We start from the raw sequence: 19,341 nt of genomic DNA, 5'->3' as shown, positions 1-19,341 counted from the left end.
CAGTCCTAAATGGTTTACCCCTTATCCTTAGACTATGTTCCCTGGTTCTGGATTTCCCCAACATCGGGAAAATTCTTCCTGCATCTAACCTGTCCAGTCCCGTAAGAATGTTATGTTTCTATGAGATCCAGTGAATACAGGCCCAGTCGATCCAATCGCTCCTCATATGTCAGTCCTGCCATCCCGGGAATCAGTCTGGTGAACCTTCGCTGCACTCCCTCAATAGCAAGAACGTCCTTTCTCAGATTCGGAGACCAAAACTCAACACAATATTCCAGGTGAGGCCTCACCAAGGCTCTGTACAACTGCAGTAAGACCTCCCTGCTCCTATACTCAAATCCCCTAACTATGAAGGCCAACATACCATTTGTCTTCTTCACTGCCTGCTGTACATGCATGCCAACTTTCAATGACTGATGTACCATGACACCCAGGTCTCGTTGCACCTCCTCTTTTCCTAATCTGCCGCCATTCAGATAATATTCTGCCTTCGTGTTTTTGCCACCAAAGTGGATAACCTCACATTTATCCACATTATACCGCATCTGCCACTCGTTTGCCCACTCACCTAACCTGTCCAAGTCACCCTGCAGCCTTTTAGCGTCCTCCTCACAGCTCACACCGCCCCCCAGCTTCGTGTCATCTGCAAACTTGGAGATATTACACTCAATTCCCTCATCCAAATCATTAATGTATATTGTAACTAGCTGGAGTCCCAGCACTGATCCCTGCGGCACCCCAATAGTCACTGCCTGCCATTCTGAAAATTTTATCCCGACTCTCTGCTTCCTGTCTGCCAACCAGTTCTCTATCCACTTCAATACATTACCCCCAATACCATGTGATTTAATTTTGCACACCAATCTCTTGTGTGGGACCTTGTCAAAAGCCTTTTGAAAGTCCAAATACACTACATCCACTGATTCTCCCTTGTCCACTCTACTAGTTAAATTCTCAAAAAATTCTAGAAGATTGGTCAAGCAGGATTTCCCTTTCATAAATCCATGCTGACTTGGACCGATCCCATCACTGCTTTCCAAATGTGCTGCTATTTCATCTTTAATAATTAATTCCAACATTTTCCCCACTACTGATGTCAGGCTAACTGGTCTATAATTCCCTGCCTTCTCTCTCCCTCCCTTCTTAAAAAGTGGTGTTACATTAGTTACCCTCCAGTCCATAGGAACCGATCCAGAGTCGATAGACTGTTGGAAAATGATTACAATGAATCCACTGTTTCTCGGGCTACTTCCTTAAGTACTCTGGGATGCAGACTATCAGGCCCCGGGGATTTATCGGCCTTCAATCCCATCAATTTCCCTAACACAATTTCCTGCCTAATAAGGATTTCCTTCAGTTCCTCCTTCTCACTAGACCCTCGATCCCTTAGTATTTCCAGAAGGTTATTTGTGTCTTCCTTCGTGACGACAGTACCAAAGTACTTGTTTAACTGGTCTGCTACTTCTTTGTTCCCCATTATAAATTCACCTGAATCTGACTGCAAGGGACCTACATTTGTCTTCACTTATCTTTTTCTCTTCACATATCTATAGAAGCTTTTGCAGTCAGTTTTTATGTTTCCGGCAAGCTTCCCCTCATACTCTATTTTCCCCCTCCTAATTAAACACTTTATCCTGCTCTGCTGAATTCTAAATTTCTTCCAGTTCTCAGGTTTGCTGCTTTTTCTGGCCAATTTATATGCCTCTTCCTTGGATTTAACACTATCCTTAATTTCCCTTGTTAGCCACAGTTGAGCCACCTTCTTAATTTTATTTTTACTCCAGGCAGGGATGTACAATTGTTGAAGTTCATCCATGTGATCTTTAAATGTTTGCCATTGCCTATCCACCGTCAACCCTTTAAGTATAATTTGCCAGTCTATTCTAGCCAATTCATGTCTCATACCATCGAAGTTACCTTTCCTTAAGTTCAAGACCCTAGTCTCTGAATTAACTGTGTCACTCTCCACCTTAATAAGGAATTCTATCATATTATGGTCACTCTTCCCCAAGGGGCCTCGCACAACAAGATTGCTAATTAGTCCTTTCTCATTACACATCACCCAGTCTAGGATGGCCAGCCCTCTAGTTGGTTCCTCAACATATTGGTCCAGAAAACCATCCCTAATACACTCCAGGAAATCCTCCTCCACCGCATTGCTACCAGTTTGGTTAGCCCAATCTATATGTAGATTACAATCGCCCATGATGACTGCTGTACCTTTATTGCACGCATCTCTAATTTCTTGTTTGATGCTGTCCCCAACCTCACTACTACTGTTTGGTGGTCTGTACACAACTCCCACTAGCGTTTTCTGCCCTTTGGTATACCGCAGCTCTATCCATACCGATTCCACATCATCCAAGCTCATGACCTTCCTTACTATTGCGTTAATTTCCTCTTTAACCAGCAACGCTACCCCACCTCCTTTTCCTTTCTGTCTATCCTTCCTGAATGTTGAATACCCCTGGATGTTAAGTTCCCAGCTTTGGTCACCCTGGAGCCATGTCTCCGTGATGCCAATTATATCATATTCATTAATTGCTGCCTGTGCAGTTAATTCGTCCACCTTATTACGAATACTCCTCGCATTGAGGTACAGAGCCTTCGGGCTTGTCTTTTTAACACACTTTGCCCTTTTAGAATTTTGCTGCAATGTGGCCCTTTTTGATTTTTGCCTTGAGTTTCTCTGCCCTCCACTTTTACTTTTTTTTTCTATCTTTTGCTTCTGCCCACATTCTACTTCCCTCTGTCTCCCTGCATAGGTTCCCATCCCCCCGCCATATTGGTTTAACCCTCCCCAACAGCACTAGCAAACACTCCCCCTAGGACATTGGTTCTGGCCCTGCCCAGGATTCAGACTGGTTTGTACTGGTCCCACCTCCCCCAGAACCGGTTCCAATGTCCCATGAATTTGAATCCCTCCCTTCTACACCACTCCTCAAGCCACATATTCATCTGAGCTGTCCTGCAATTCCTACTCTGACTAGCACGTGGCACTGTTAGCAATCCTGAGATTACTACCTTTTGAGGTCCCACTTTTTAATTTAACTCCTAGCCCCCTAAATTCAGCTCGTCGGTCCTCATCCTGTTTTTTTACCTATATCGTTGATACCTACATGCACCATGACAACTGGCTGTTCACCCTGCCCCTTCAAAATGTCCTGCAACCGCTCCGAGACATCCTTGACCCTTGCACCAGGGAGGCAACATACCATCCTGGAATCTCTATTGCGGCCGCAGAAACATCGATCTATTCCCTTTACAATAGAATCCCCTACCACTCTTTTTTTTCCTGCCCTCTTGTGCAGCAGAGCCACCCACGGTGCCATGGACTTGGCTGCTGCTGCCCTGCCCTGATGAGTCACCCCCCTCAACAATACCCAAAGCGGTGTATCTGTTTTGGAGGGGGATGACCGCAGGGGACCCCTGCACTACCTTCCTTCCACTGCTCTTCCTGTTGGTCATCCATTTCCTGTCTGTCTGTGTAACTTTTACCTGCGGTAGGACCAACTCACTAAACGTGCTATTCACAGCCTCCTCAGCATCGTGTACGCTCCAGAGTGAATCCACCCGCAGCTCCAGTGCTGCAATGCGGTCTGTCAGGAGCTGCAGCAGAGTACACTTCCTGCACATGTAGTCGTCGGGGAGTCTATAAGCAGCACTGAGTTCCCACAACACACAGGAGGAGCATGACATGTGTCTGAGCTCTCCTGCCGTATTGGACTGTTCAGTCACCTAAGCACTCACTTGTGTGGAAGCAAGTCTTCCTCGATTTTGAGGGACTGCCTATGATGATGTTGAAGAAAATAGAAATGGTGATATTCCTATTTTGAGTAAAAATGTATCAGCTTGGCTCACACAAACAAGTATCACCTCTTGAATGAGAAGCTGTGGGTTCAAGCCCATTCCAGAAGCTGGGCACATAATCTAGCTTGGCAATTCAATGCAGTATGCAGAGCGTGCTGCATTGTCGGAGGTGCTATCCTTCAGAGAGGTGTTAAACCCTGGCCACATCTCCCCGTGCTGATGGCCTAGGTAGATGATGAAGCTACCCTGGAATTATTTGAAGAATGGCAAAGAGTTCTCTTGGTTTCCTGACCAACTTTCTTTGTCAGCCAGCACCGCCTGACAACAACAAGTTGCATTTATGTAGCACCTTTAATGTAGTTAAATGTCCCAAGGTGCTCTGCAGGAGCATTATCAAACAAAATTTGACACTGAGCCACATAAGGAGGTATTAGAGCAGGTGACCAAAAGCTTGGTCAAAGAGGTAAGTTTTGAGAAGGAACGAGAGGCAGATAGATTTAGGAAGGGAATTCCAGAGCTTAGTTCCTAGGCCCGGTTGCCAATGGTAGAGTGATTCAAATTGTGGATGCGCAAGAGGCCAGAATTGGACGAGCGCAGACATCTCTGGGGGTGGGGCTGTGAGCTGGAGGAGGTTACAGAGACCGGGAGGGTCGAGGCCATGGAGAGATTTCAAAACAAGGATGATGATTTAGAAATTGAGGCATTGCTGAACTGGGAGCCAATCAGTGAGCACAGGGGCTATTGGTCCAAGTTAGGACACAGCCAGCAGAGTTTTGCATGAGCTCAAGTTTATCGAGGGTGGAAAATGGGAGATTGGCCAGCAGAGCATTGGAATAGTCAACTCTAGAGGTAACACAGAGGCATGGATGAGGGTTTCAGCAGCAGATGAGCTGCGGCAGAGTCAGACGATGTTACGCAGGTGGAAGCAGGCGGTCTTGATGGTGAAGTGAATATGGGGTCGGAAGTTCATCTCTGGTCACATATGGCGGCATGGTTGTGAAAGATCTGGTACAGCCTCAGACAGTGGCCGGGGAGAGGGATGGATTAACTTCTCAATAATTACTTTGCACAAACAGCAAAATGGCTTACATAACAGTCAGCTCACTTCAGAAAGTACAGTGTGTGTGAGAAATGCTTTGAGATGCTTTTGGACAGGAGGGAGGTATATAGTGGACTTCCCCATGGTTCAGCACAAGGACCACTGCTGTTTTTGATATATATTAATGACTTGGACTTGGTGGTATCGATTCAATGCAGAAAAGTGTGCGGTGATTCATTTTGGTAGGAAGAATGAGGAGAGACAATACATGCTAAATGGTACAATTTTAAAGGGGGTCCAAGAACAGAGAGACCTAAGTGCGCTTGTGCACAAATCTTTGAAGGTGGCAGGACAGATTAACACAGCAGTTAATAAAGCATAAGGGATCCTGGTCTTTATAAATAGAGACAGTATAAAAGTCAGGAAGGTATGCTAAACCTGTATAAAACACTGGTTCAGACCCAGCTGGAGTATTGTGTTCAATTCTGGGCCCCCCGCACTTTAGGAAGGACGTAACAGCTTTGATAGGGTGCAGAAGAGATTTACTAGAATGGTACCAGGGATTACATTACGTGGATAGACTGGAGAAGCTGGGGTTGCTGTCCTTGGAGCAGAGAAGGCTAAGAGGAGTTTTGATTGAGATGTTTAAAATCATGAAGGGTTTAGATAGAGTAAATAGTCTCAGGATAAGGGGTCGGCCATTTAAGACTGAGATGAGGAGGAATTTCTTCACTAAGGGTGGAGTTGAGGTCAAAGATCAGCCATGATCTTATTGAATGGCGGAGCAGGCTCGAGGGGCCGTATGGCCTACTCCTGCTCCTAATTCTTATGTTCTTATGTTATGTTCTTATGTAAATAGAGAGAGACATGGCTGAAAGGTTGATAACCAGACTCAATGGGTCGAATGGTCTCCTGTGCTGTTCTCTTCTATGATTTTGTGTCTTTTTTTAAAAACTTTTCTCATGGTGTGGAAAGCTATAGCAATCCATTGCTGAAATAGTTCCCAGCAGTGCCTCGGCTAAACCAGGCTCTACGACTGGTCTCCCCTCATCACCACGCGGGGGTAAAGGAAGCTATGCAATTGCCACTTTACATTTTCTCAGCAACTCTGAAAATTGCGTGATGTAACTGTTACATCCGATGTTCTCACCCAATGTTTTTCCTCATGGCTAACGCAGAAGTTAGCTTCCATAGGCAAGAACTCTCGCTCATTGTGATCTGATGCGTGACCTAGTGCACAAAGTAATCTGCGATAGCACGTTCTGGGTGAACAACAAATCAACTTATTGCCTCTGGATGTATGATAAGATTGCCACTAAAACCCATGTCACTTCTGAAGACAATTAGTGCCAGTCATGCCAGACAGTTTTGTGTTACCAGTTTATTTATATATGCTCTTTTACTGTAGCAAACAGTTGTTGAACTCAGCTCAAATAGCACAAGTTTTTAACAAGTACACGAAAGAGTTGCATAGGGCCCAAGTTTCAGGCCGCGGCAAGAACGGCGCAGCGCCTACCTGGACGCCCGTTTTTCGCGCCACAAAGTGCGCCTAAAAAAAACTTCCGTATTCTCCGGCTCCCTGCAGATCGTTTGCAGCTCGGCGCGGCACAGCACGAGCAGTTGGGGGCGGAGCTAGGTCCCTGCACTGAAAACCGTGCTGGGACCTCTGCACATGCGCGCTACAGTGGGCGCGCATGTGCAGTAGCTCCAGGCGCCCAAAACTATGTGGGAGGGGCCGAAGCATGCAGCCCCTAGCCCTGGCCCAATGGCCTCACTGGGGCTGCGTGAATAAGGCTCCTCTCACGGCCAGCTCCTGCTTCCTCCCGACCCGACCCGACTCGACTCCTGCTTCCCGCCTCCGGACCGGACACACTGGCCTGACTTTCCCCCCCCCCCCCCCCCCCCGCACCCGACACCGACCTGACCCCCCCCCCCCGCCCTGGACTCGACCCGACTCTCGCTCCCCCCCACCCCCGCCTCCGGACCGGACCCGACACCGACCCGACTCCCGCTCCCCCCGCCCCCGGACCGGACCCGACCCCCACACTGACCCGACTCCCGCTTCCCCCGCCCCTGGACCAGACTGGACCCGACCTGCACTCCCCCCCCCCCCCCCCCCCTTCCGACCTGACCTCCTTCTCCCTCCCCCGAACCGAACCGACCTTGCCTCCCTCCCACCACTCCTTCCCCCCCCCCATCTCCTTCCCCCCCCCCATCTCCTTCCCCCCCCCATCTCCTTCCCCCCCCCCATCTCCTTCCCCCCCCCCATCTCCTTCCCCCCCCCCATCTCCTTCCCCCCCCCCATCTCCTTCCCCCCCCCCATCTCCTTCCCCCCCCCCATCTCCTTCCCCCCCCCCATCTCCTTCCCCCCCCCCATCTCCTTCCCCCCCCCCATCTCCTTCCCCCCCCCCATCTCCTTCCCCCCCCCATCTCCTCCCCCCCCCCCCATCTCCTCCCCCCCCCCCATCTCCTTCCCCCCCCCCATCTCCTTCCCCCCCATCTCCTCTTCCCCCCCATCTCCTTTCCCCCCCCTTCTCCCTTCCCCCCCCTTCTCCCTTCCCCCCCTTCTCCCTTCCCCCCCTTCTCCCTTCCCCCCTTCTCCCTTCCCCCCCCTTCTCCCTTCCCCCCCCCTTCTCCCTTCCCCCCACTTCTCCCTTCCCCCCCTTCTCCCTTCCCCCCCTTCTCCCTTCCCCCCCTTCTCCCTTCCCCCCCCTTCTCCCTTCCCCCCCCTTCTCCCTTCCCCCCCCTTCTCCCTTCCCCCCCTTCTCCCTTCCCCCCCCCTCTCCCTTCCCCCCCCTTCTCCCTTCCCCCCCTTCTCCCTTCCCCCCCCTTCTCCCTTCCCCCCCTTCCCCCCCCTTCTCCCTTCTCCCTTCCCCCCTTCTCCCTTCCCCCCCTTCTCCCTTCTCCCTTCTCCCTTCCCCCCCTTCTCCCTTCTCCCTTCTCCCTTCCCCCCCTTCTCCCTTCTCCCTTCCCCCCCTTCTCCCTTCTCCCTTCCCCCCCTTCTCCTTCCTCCCCCTTCCCTTTCCCCCTCTTTCCCCTTCTCTTCCCCCCCTTCCCCTTCTCCTCTTCCCACCCCCTTCTCTACCCCCCCTTCTCCCCATCCCGCCCCTTCCCTCCCTCCCTCCCCCTCTGCCTCCCTCCCCTCCCCCTGCCCCCCTCTCTCCCTCTACCCCCCTCCCCTCGCTGTCAGAAACAGAGTGTGAGACACACACACAGACAGACAGACAGAGAGATAGAGACGCTGACAGAGAGACACTTGGGGGGGGGGGGGGGGGGATCCCAGCACGCTGTTGGAGGGCTCCCGGTGCTGCAGTCGGTAAGTAGAAAATGTTTTATTTATTAATTTTTTAAAAAATCATTTATTATTGATGATGGCTCTTTATTTGTAAAACTGAAGTGTTTAATGTTTGTTAACTTCCCTTTAAATCCTCCCCCCCAATTCCCTACGCCTGATTTGTAACCTACACCTGATTTTCTAAAGTGTAGACAAGGTTTTTTCGAGCGCACAAAAATCTTCACTTATTCCATTCTAAGTTAGTTTGGAGTAAGTTTTCACTGCTGAAACTTTGAAAACAGGCGTAAGTGGCCGGACACGCCCCCTTTTGGAAAAAAAAAATTCTGTTCCAAAGTGAAACTGTTCTAACTGACTAGAACTGGAGCAAACTAAATGCCGAGAATTAGAATTTCTAAGATACTCCGTTCTACACCAGTTGCTCCAAAAAATCAGGAGCAACTGAGGCCGAAACTTGGGCCCTTAGAATTACGCGGAATTTACAGCACTGAAACCGGTCATTCTGCCCAATTGGTCCGTGCCGGTCCACACCAGTCTCCTCCCACCCTACTTCATCTCGCCCTATCAGCATAACCTTTTCTTCCTTTCTCCTTCATGTGTTTATCTAACTTCCTCTTAAATGCATCTAATCTATTCGCCTCAACCACTCCCTGTGATAGCGAGTTCCACATTGTAACCACTCTCTGAGTAGAGAAGTTTCTCCTGAATTCCTTATTGGATTTATTAATGACTAGATTATATATTTATGAGCCCTAGTTTTGGATTCCCCACAAGTGGAAACATCTTCTCTACATCTACCCTATCAAACCTCCATTATTTTAAAGACCTCTATCAGGCCACCTCTCAGCCTTCTCTTTTCCGGAGAAAAAAGCCCTAGCCTGTTCACTCTTTCCTGATATATAACCTCTCAGTTCTGGTATCATCCTTGTAAATCTTTTTTGCACTTTCTCCAGTTCCTCTATCCTTTCTGTAATAACATAAGAAATAGGAGCAGGAGTAGACCACCTGGACCCTCAAGCCTGCTCCGCCATTCAATAAGATCATGGCTGATCTGATCATGGACTCAGCTCCGCTTCCCTGCCCGCTCCCCATAATCCTTTACTCCCTTATCACTCAAATATCTGTCTATCTCCGCCTTAAATATGTTCAATGACCCAGCCTCCACAGCTCTCTGGGGCCGAGAATTCCATAGATTTACAACTCTGAGAAGAAATTCCTCCTCATCTCAGTTTTAAATGAGTCACCCCTTATTCTATTGGCTAGACTTTCCTATGAGTCCCTCAACGCCCGATTGCCTGCTCAGAAAAAACGCTAAGGTTTGGTAAGTAACGCTGGCGTGAATTTCCACTTTTATGTTGAAACTAATCGCCCACCGAGAAAATGGGCCTTGCACCTTTATTCTTGGCGGTTTTCTCAGCGGTTAAGGGGAAACTAAGTAAAACAGGCAGTTTTTTAAAATGTAGTCTGAGGCTGTGGTTGGGCCTAGGGAGGGGGGGAAAACTTTAAAAAAAAATTTCAATTTATAAAAAAAAAAGAAAACTTAAAAAGCATTCCCAAAACACCTTTACACATAATCGCCATTTTAAAATTAAAAAAATAAATAAAGAACCTTTAACTTGCCTTTCTTTGCAGAGTACTCACCTACTGCTCTGTTTAAGCAGTTTTTACAGAGGCGGTTCCCTCGGCGATCTGGACGGGCTTCCGTTGAGGCCAAACTTTCTCGCCGATGCACGTCGGTGGTTTGGTCCCGGCAGGCGTTTTCAGATTTGGGCGATACCATAAAAAACTAAGGGGGAAACTTTCGCCGGGCGGAAAAACAGCTGTACTGCCGAGAAAATCGCCAAGAACCCGCCAAAAATGATAGGAAAGTCTATGTCCCTTAGTTTTAGTTTCCCCAATGAGTGGAAACATCCTCTCTTGTCACACCTTGTCGAACCCCCACTAATCTTATACGTTTCGATAAGATCACCTCTCATTCTTCTGAATTCCAATGAGTAGAGGCTCAACCTTTCTTCATAAGTCAACCCCCTCAATTCTGGAATCGATCTAGTGAACCTTCTCTGAACTGCCTCCAAAGCAAGTACAGGTTGAACCTCCTTTATCCGGTACCACCCCTCGTCTGGCACCATTCCCGGCTGCCGGGTGGCACATGCTCAGAATGCAACCTTCAAGTCAAAATCCTACTCACCAATATAATCTTTCTCCTCATTCGGCTGCCTCCTCCTCCTCGCTCTTCTGGAACTCCTGCAGTCACAGTCCTCGGGACGGCCGCCCCGCCACACAGCACACCCTCCGGACTCTTTGGGCCTCGCTGGATCTTCGAGGTCCCCTGCACACTGATTGGCTGACTGATAGTCGGTCCAGCCAATCAACGCACACACACACTTACCCCAGCAACAGCACTTAAAGGCGCAGCCCATCCAAACACATGACCTCCCCTCATCCGGCAAAACCTCTCATTCGGAGCAGGCCAGGTCCAGAGGGTGCTGGATAAAGGAGGTTCAACCTGTATATCCTTCCTTAAATACAGAGATCAAAACTGTACGCATGACTCTCGGTGTGGCCTTACCAATCTCCTGTGCAGGACTTCTCTGCTTTTATACTCTATCCCCCTTGCAATAAAGGCCAACATTCCATTTGCCTTCCTGATCACTTGCTGTACCTGCATACTCACTTTTTGTGTTTCGTGCACAAGGACCCCCAGGTCCCTCTGTACTGCAGAGTATGGAGACCAGAACTGTGCACAGTACTTCATGTGTGATCTCACCAAGGTTCTGTACAAGTTAAACAGTTGAGTTTCTTTGAATGGCTTTTCTATGCAGACTTCTAAATTAATAGAAAGTAATTAATACTAGAAAGTAAACGCAATAGTTTAGTAGCACCTTAATCCCTAACATTTGTAGTTATATTCGGATTTGTACCAATAGGATTTGTATCTCTTCACAATTGTAACGAATGATAATGTCAGAAACATCCAAAACCTATGCTTCACCGACCTGAAACGCTAACTCTCTTCCTCTCTTCAGATGCTCCCTGACATGCTGAGTATTTTTAGTTTTTATTTGATATTATAGTAACTGGCTCTGTCATTGAATTTGTTAGCACATTTTGCAGTTGTTAAGATCTAAAAAGTCTTGGTACAGCACAGATGTGTTTTTGTTAATTCTTTTCATTCCTCCTCTGCTGAAAGTGCGGCCCCATGTTGGGATGCACTTTAATGAGTATCTCCGAAAACAGAGGGTCCAGGCAATGTATGTCAACAAGCAATTTGACCATGAATGATCCTTATCCTGTGCTCACCCAATGTCCATACGTCCACTTCACAGGATACCTATCATTGGGGAGTGCTGTCTCAATATTTATCCTCCCTAGCTCAGGGATACATAGCAATTGTAGCGTCCCAACTACTGTCCCCATTGAGACAGCTAACTCAGAGCAGACCCAAAAGAGTTAGCCTTGAAATATGCACCTTCCCCCTCTCGCCAGTGCTGCCATGTTTAATACTGATAATTCTTTTGTAATTATGCTGAAATTCCTGCTTAGCCGAGATAGCAGTGCAGACAGAAACACAGATTAATGCTATCTGAGTACAGTTCGTTCAGACCTAAAGACAGTTTATAACATCTATGAGACACAAAATAAGGCAATAATAATTGTTTCGGGTGTTTGTTAACACACTGGTTTAATGAAATATATCATCTATGCTGACCCCTCATCGGAGCAATTAGTGGAACTAGAATTTTGTTTGCCACAGCATGTGAAAGCAGCAATCTCCAGGTCCTTTTAGACAACAATAACAACTTGAATTTATATAGAGCCTTTAACATCCCAAGGTGCTTCACAAAAGTGTTAATAAACAAATTTTGACACCGAGTCACATAAGGATTTATGAAGGGGAAATCCTGCTCGACAAATCTTCTGGAATTTTTTGAGGATGTAACTAGTAGAGTGGACAAGAGAGAACCAGTGGGTGTGGTGTATTTGGACTTTCAAAAGGCTTTTGACAAGGTCCCACACAAGAGATTGGTGTGCAAAATCAAAGCACATGGTATTGGGGGTAATATACTGACGTAGATAGAGAACTGGTTGGCAGACAGGAAACCGAGAGTGGGGATAAACGGGTCCTTTTCAGAATGGTGGGTGCCGCAGGGCTCAGTGCTGGAACCCTAGCTATTTACAATATATTGGATGAAGGAATTGAATATAATATCTCCAAGTTTGCAGATGACACTAAACTGGGTGGCGGTGTGAGCTGTGAGGAGGACGCTAAAAGGCTGCAGGGTGACTTGGACAGGTTAGGTGAGTGGGCAAATGCATGGCAGATGCAGTATAATGTGGATAAACGTGAGATTATCCACTTTGGGGGCAAAAACACGAAGGCAGAATATTATCTGAATGGCGGTCGATTAGGAAAAGGGGAGATGTAACGAGACCTGGGTGTCATGGTACATCAGTCATTGAAAGTTGGCATGCAGGTACAGCAGGCGGTGAAGAAGGCAAATGGTATGTTGGCCTTCATAGCTAGGGGTTTTGAGTGTAGGAGCAGGGAGATCTTACTGCAGGGCCTTGGTGAGGCCTCACCTGGAATATTGTGTTCAGTTTTGGTCTTCTAATCTGAGGAAGGACGTTCTTGCTATTGAAGGAGTGCAGCGAAGGTTCACCAGACTGATTCCTGGGATGGCTGGTCTAACATATGAGGAGAGACTAGCTTGACTGGGTCTTTATTCACTGGAGTTTAGAAGGATGAGAGGGGATCTCATAGAAACATATAAAATTCTGACAGGACTGGACAGGTTAGATGTAGGAAGAATGTTCCCGATGTTGGGGAAGTCCAGAACCAGGGGACACAGTCTAAGGATAAGGGGTAAGCCATATAGGACTGAGATGAGGAGAAACATCTTCACTCAGAGAGTTGTTAACCTGTGGAATTCTCTACCGCAGAGAGTTGTTGATGCCAGTTCATTAGATATATTCAAGAGGGAGTTAGATGTGGCCCTTATGGCTAAAGGGATCAAGGGGTATGGAGAGAAAGCAGGAAAGGGGTACTGAGGTGAAAGATCAGCCATGATCTTATTGAATGGTGGTGCAAGCTCGAAGGGCCGAATGGCCTACTCCTGCACCTATTTTCTATGTTTCTATTAGGCCAGGTCACCAAAAGCTTGGTCTAAGAACATAAGAAATAGGAGGGAGGAAAGAGATACGTTTTAAGGAGCATCTTAAAGGAGAAGCGAGAGAGGTAGCGAGACGGAGAGGTTTAGGGAGGGAATTCCAGCAGCACAGGATGCTGAAGGCATTGCCGCCATTGATGGAGCGATTAAAATCTGCGATATGCAGGAGGCCAGAATTGGAGGAGCACAGAAAGCTTGGAGGTTTGTAGGGCTGGAGGAGATTATGAAGATAGGAAGAGGTGAGGCCATGGAGGCATTTGAAAATAATTAAAACAGAATTTTAAAAAATCAAGGCATTGTCGAACCGGGAGCCAATGTAGGTCAGTGAGCGCAGGGGTAATGGGTGAACAGGACTTGTTGCGAGTTAGGATACAGGCAGCAGAGTTTGGATGAGTTTGTGGAGGGCGGAAGATGGGAGGCTGGCCAGGAGAGCATTGGAATAGTCGAGTCTAGATGTAACAAAGGCATGGATGAGGGTTTCAGCAACAGATGAGCTGAGGCAGGGGCCGGACTCTGGTGATGTCGTGGAGGTAGGTCTTGGTGATGGGACGGATATGTGGTCGATAGCTCATCTCGGGGTCAAATAAGATGTCAAGGTTGCGAATCGGTCTGGTTCAGCCTCAGTCAGTGACCAGGGAGAGGGATGGAGTCAGTGGCTAGGGAATGGAGTTTGAGGTAGGGACTGAAGAAAATAGAGGAAATTTCTGCTCGTCCAGGACTGGATGTCAGACAAGCAGCGTGACAAATCAGGGACAGTGGAGGGGTTGAGAGAGATGGAGGTGAGGTCGAGCTGGCTGTTGACACCATATATGTGAAACCCACCGAGTTTTTAGATGATGTTGCCGAGGGGCACCATGTAGATGTGATTTCTATCTTCTTATCAACAAACTGTATTGATGCACATTTGGCAAGGTAATGCAGAAAGTTTGTGCTTACATGGATTTTTCCAGCAATGTACCTTTTTTTTGATGTTCTGCACTACAACAGAGAATGTAAAAAGTGTTTTTTTTAATAATTATGGGCAGAATTAAATTACATTTATGTACTCGATTGCTTTTGTGCCATACACTACAGTAATACACTGGTCATGTGGTTTCTATCATTTGCATCTTTTTGAAACCGTTGTATTAGGAAGGATTTCACAATATTCTGCTCAGAAACAAAATTCAAGCTCCGCTGATGGTTCAGTGGTTGAATATACTACTTGGTGGGGTACTGAGCCACAGACGAGAAGGGGCACTGGCTCGATCTCTCGTCTTCATTCATTTCAGTTGGGATGACACTGCAGGGAGAAGGACAGGGGAATAATGGAATTAAGTTAGGCTAGGACATAAATAGTTTTAAAAGAACTGATGAGTTTTTAATTTAACCAACCAGTGATTGGAAGCAAGGATGGTAAATATTGTGCTTTATTAGGTCCAACTAGGTCACTATAACAAAGATGGAATGGCTGTTGTTTCTCTGTGTACTACATTACATTGTTTAAATCAATGTTCTTTTAAGAAAGAAAGAACTTCCACCTATATAGTGCCTTTTATGTCCTTGGGATGTTTCAAAATGCTTCACAGCCAATGAAGTACTTTTGAAGAGTAGTCACTGTTGTACTGTAGGCAAACGTGGCAACCAAATTGCGCACAAGTTCCACAAACAGCAATGAGATAAATGACCAGATATGGTACAATGGTGTTGGTTGAGGAATAAATGCTAGCCAGGATTCCAGGAGAGCTTCTATTCTCCTCTTCAAATAATGCCATGGGATCTATTATGTATATCCAAGACAGCAGAAGGTGCTTTGGTTTAACATCTCATCTGAAAGGCATCACCTCTGTCAGTACTGCACTGTCCCTCAGTGCTGGACTAAAGTGTCAGCCTACATTATGTGCTCAATGACCTTCTAATACCAAGGGTGGTACCACCCTCAAAGTGGCTTCTCCCAGTACATGCTGGAAATTGACACTATTTCTCTGGGCCTGTCTGAAACTTATCAGAAAGAAACCAGTCAAGCTGTTGATCATTAACTGAAACTGCATTACAATAATTCCAACCCATTTATTTTTGGAAATTAAACAAGCTGCATGCCCTCGTTCAGGATTGTTGATATTATAACCAACCATATCGCAGTTCTTTTTCAATGCACTTCTTTCCAGCGGAGTAGCTTCTAGTCTGATTTTCCCTGTAAGTTTCCTCCTTTCCGTCATCCGCCTTGTCTGACACCTTGCAGGCGAGACTGTGTATGTTCAGCCCACTCCCAGCTTTCTGACGATACTTGGAAGTGCCAGGTGTTGCCTAATTATCATGCCTTCTCTCCAATCCCCGCCCCCCCCCCCTCCCCTCTTCTGCTGGGTGGTAAGTGCCTGTGCTCAGCACCTCCCCACTGGTAACCAAGCTTTTGATCATCAACGTGCACCCAGGATCAGGAACTAAGCTTAATCACTCTGTACGTCAGCAACCGCAGGATGAGGGCAGCCATGTCTGTCATGCCATTTGAGAAACTTCTTATTTGGCTGGGAGACCTGATGTTTTGTTGGGGATCTACATGAGAGTGCTACAAGATGTCTGTGCTCCTCAAATTCTGGCCTCTTGAACAACCCTCATTATAACTGCTCAACCATCGGTGGCCGTGCCTTCAGCTGCCTGGACCCTAAGCTCTGGAACTCCCTCTACGCCTCCCTACCTCTCTTTGCTCCTTCAAGACGCTCCTTAAAACCTACCTCTTTAACCAAGCTTTTGGCCATCTGCCTTAATTTCTTCTTTTGTGGTTCGGTGTCAAATTTATCTGTTTTGTCTTGGAACACTGCTGTGAAGAGCCTTGGGACGTTTTACTACGTTAAAGACGCTATATAAATAAAAGTTATTATTGTTGCTTACCACGTTGCACAAATGGGAATATCCCCTCCTGGGGCTTAATGGGGAAAGACTATTTCCTCTGGTTGGAAAATCAGCCAAGGGGATAATTGTCGCAAAAACCATTGTATCTTATAAGGAAAAAGTGGCTAAATATTTGAAGAGGAGGAAGATACGGCACTAATGGGAGGGGTAGGATAGTAACATTTATATTGGATTGCTCTAGCAAAGCCGGCCCAGGCATAATATGCTGCAAATTTCTGTGCGTCTATAATTTACCTATTTTTTTTATTATACTCTTTGAGGGAATATATTGCATTTGAAATAATTAATTTCTGCCATCCCCTCTCCAAACGAAATGATGTGCCCTTTAATTTACTGGAAGAGCTGCTCTGCCAGGCTGTCATTTGGCACGTGGATGGGCTAAATAAACCAGAACTGTCCATTTCTTCCCACCTGTGTGGATTGACTCACTTCCCCAAGAACCAATGGCAGAGTGACCTGAAATTCCAGGTGACCTGGAGACTAGGTGGAGCACTGACGGAACATGCATATTATTGTGGTGGGTGGAAGTGGGGATCCAGCTGTTTCAATCAAGTACTTTTTATGCTTCATTCAGTAGGCCTTGAAAAAGATATTTTTGTGTCAACAGTGGCTGTACTACATAGAAACACACAGAAGTTATAATATGGAAAACAGCCATTCAACCGAACCAATCTGTGTTGGCGTTTATTCTCCATGTGAGCCCTTAAATCCCTTTTCCTTCATCTACCTATTCAAACTAATCTCTAATGTTGGCACGGTTTCTGCCTCAACCATTAAACCTGGGACTGAATTCCATAGCCTCGCAACTCTGTGTGACGAAGTTTCTCTTGGTCGCTGTTCTAAATCTCCTACATTTAATCTTTTATCTATAACTCCTCATTTCTGAATCCTCAACTACTTGAAACAGTCTGTTTCTATCTACCCTGTCCCATCCTTTCATAATTTTAAACTCTGTTGTCATATGCTTCATAATCTGCCTTGTTCTACTGACAACAGACCCACTTTTTCAAGTCTCTAAAGCCTCAATATCCTTCCTATAGTGTGGAGCCCAATACTGTCCACAATAGTCTAACTGAAGTCTTATCAAGGTTTTATATTGGCTCCTCAATACCTCTTGGCTTTTATATTCTGTACCTTGAGATAAAACCTAGAATTCTATTAGCTTTTTTTTAACAGCCTGATGAAAGGTTGTGCGGTAAATTGTGCAGTTTTATTTGAGATCCTTTATCCTTGCAAGAAATGCACCAGCTTTGCTGGTTATTTAACATTGAATGTCTTGTACTGTCATCCAGTAAAAGTTAATAGTTACTGCTCTAAAAATGGTTTGAAATTTGTCGTGTTCATTATGCTAATAAGATGTTGTTTCTTCAGCTTCAGGCCATCCACATTCTTTCTACTGCCACCTTGAGCTGGGATCTGACCGGGAAGTGCCTATTAGTTTTGTCCACTATGTGGACGTGGAATTCGACATGCCCAGTGCTTCAGCGTCCAAAGCAGCAGTTAGGTCAATCGCAGTGGCCAACAAGAATGACGTGAGAAAATGGGCTGTTTACAAAGCTCATTACAGCTATAAGGTACACTCTCGATTATAATCACTATTCCTATTTCATTCACTTTCCTTGAACAATGAGCACTTTGTGCAAAAGAACTGATATCTTAAGTTACAAAATGCTCAATCATGCATCCCCTTGCATTCAATTCTGTCCCCGTGTTGCTGCTTCACTCCTAAGCTCTGTAGTTGCATTGCTCATGCCATATACATTCCTATCAAGGTCTTCCCGTGCCATAGACAATTAAACCAAACTACTCGCAAAATGCAAAGGAATAGGCTTAACTCATCCTTCCAAAAAAAATTTCGACTAGATCTATGCTGGAAATATTTTTTAAGGCCGGCATTTATTGCCCATCCCTAGTTGCCCTGTTTGATACAACCGAGCGGCTTGCTAGACCGCTTCAGAGGGCTGTTAAGAGTCAACCAGTTTGGAAAATTAATTGTCTTGCCGCCTTTTGAACTCTAATCTCGCATCAAATGAGAACAGTTACAAGATAATTGAAATATATTCATGAATATATTCATCTTTTCCAGAATGCACTCAACAGTATGTGTCATGTTTCTTGTTTGGCAAAGGCAAACATTAACACTTTGCGATGGCACTAATTGTGTAACATGATTTTATTCTGGAGTAGTTTTAAAAGCAATGCTGACCTTTCATCTGCAGTGATGCTCTTGTTTGAATTTCGTGCAGGTGGAAATGGAACAGAAAAAGGTTCAGGCTCCGAATGTGGATGGTATAGAAACAGATCGTCCAAATGAGTGCGTTCAGCAGTGAAGCCCTTCAAGCACAGAGTCAAGATAATGGACTTAGTACTTTTACAAAACCAGTTCAGTCTGCCGATGTGGCAAATAGCGCCATTGAGCAAGTTTCAACATTTCAAACCCTGACCAAAAGAGAAGGAACTTTAATTCCAGTATTTCATGTATTTGATTGGCTGAAGATACAGTGACGGAGGCTGATAGGAGCCTGGACAATAAAACATTGATTCAAAGCTGGATTCAATCCCCTGTACGGATTATATGTAAAGTACTGGTCATTCTCATCAAATACCACATAATACGTCATGTTTTTTTTATCCTGTACATACTCAGAGCCTCAAGCAGAGGGGGTGAAACGTGGGGAATCTAACTCTTATATTAGGGTCAATCTTGGGTCTGCTTCCCCATTTCTTTTTTCCTCTTGGAAAACAAAGAGAGGAATTGTCACCTGTTGGCATGCAGCAGACCTCCTTCCCCTTTGCTTGTTCAGTGCTTGTGTATCTGAGCTTGAGATTTTCTGATATTGTTACTTTTCCGAAGGATTCTGAAATGACAATGTTTAAATTAAAGATACACTATTTCCTTCCTTTGGTCTGCTGAGTCTCTAGTTTTCAAATCACAAAAATAATTTTTTTTTTTTTTAACATCAGTAAGATATATTGTCTTTGGGAAAGACACAATGTGCCGCACCTATACTTATTGTGTAAGTGAAATGTTTTGAAGAGCTGCAGGCAGAGGTGATGCAATGTTCTTTTTGTTTAAGAACAAAAAAAAAGGAAGGGGAGGAAAACATGAATTTATACCTGGCTGAAAGTTGTTAGTGCGCCAA

The 19,341-nt window shown here is 46.0% G+C and overlaps 1 protein-coding gene across 8 annotated transcripts in view; it reads left to right on the top strand.

Moving 5' to 3' along the window:
• The window catches only part of ston2 (stonin 2), a 158,278-nt gene extending 139,180 nt beyond the window's left edge, over positions 1-19,098 (top strand). For all 8 annotated transcript variants that reach the window (XM_070879643.1, XM_070879644.1, XM_070879639.1 and 5 more), the window contains 2 exons: positions 17,570-17,772; positions 18,445-19,098. In XM_070879643.1, the coding sequence (XP_070735744.1) occupies positions 17,570-17,772; positions 18,445-18,528 (287 nt within the window). In that variant the 3' untranslated portion in view covers positions 18,529-19,098. The remainder of the gene's footprint in view (positions 1-17,569; positions 17,773-18,444) is intronic.
• Positions 19,099-19,341: the final 243 nt, after the last annotated feature.

Source organism: Pristiophorus japonicus, chromosome 4 (assembly GCF_044704955.1).
Source record: "Pristiophorus japonicus isolate sPriJap1 chromosome 4, sPriJap1.hap1, whole genome shotgun sequence".
Lineage (NCBI taxonomy): Eukaryota > Metazoa > Chordata > Chondrichthyes > Pristiophoridae > Pristiophorus > Pristiophorus japonicus.
Note: the sequence above shows the minus strand (reverse complement) of the source record. Positions and strands in the feature narration are given on the sequence as shown.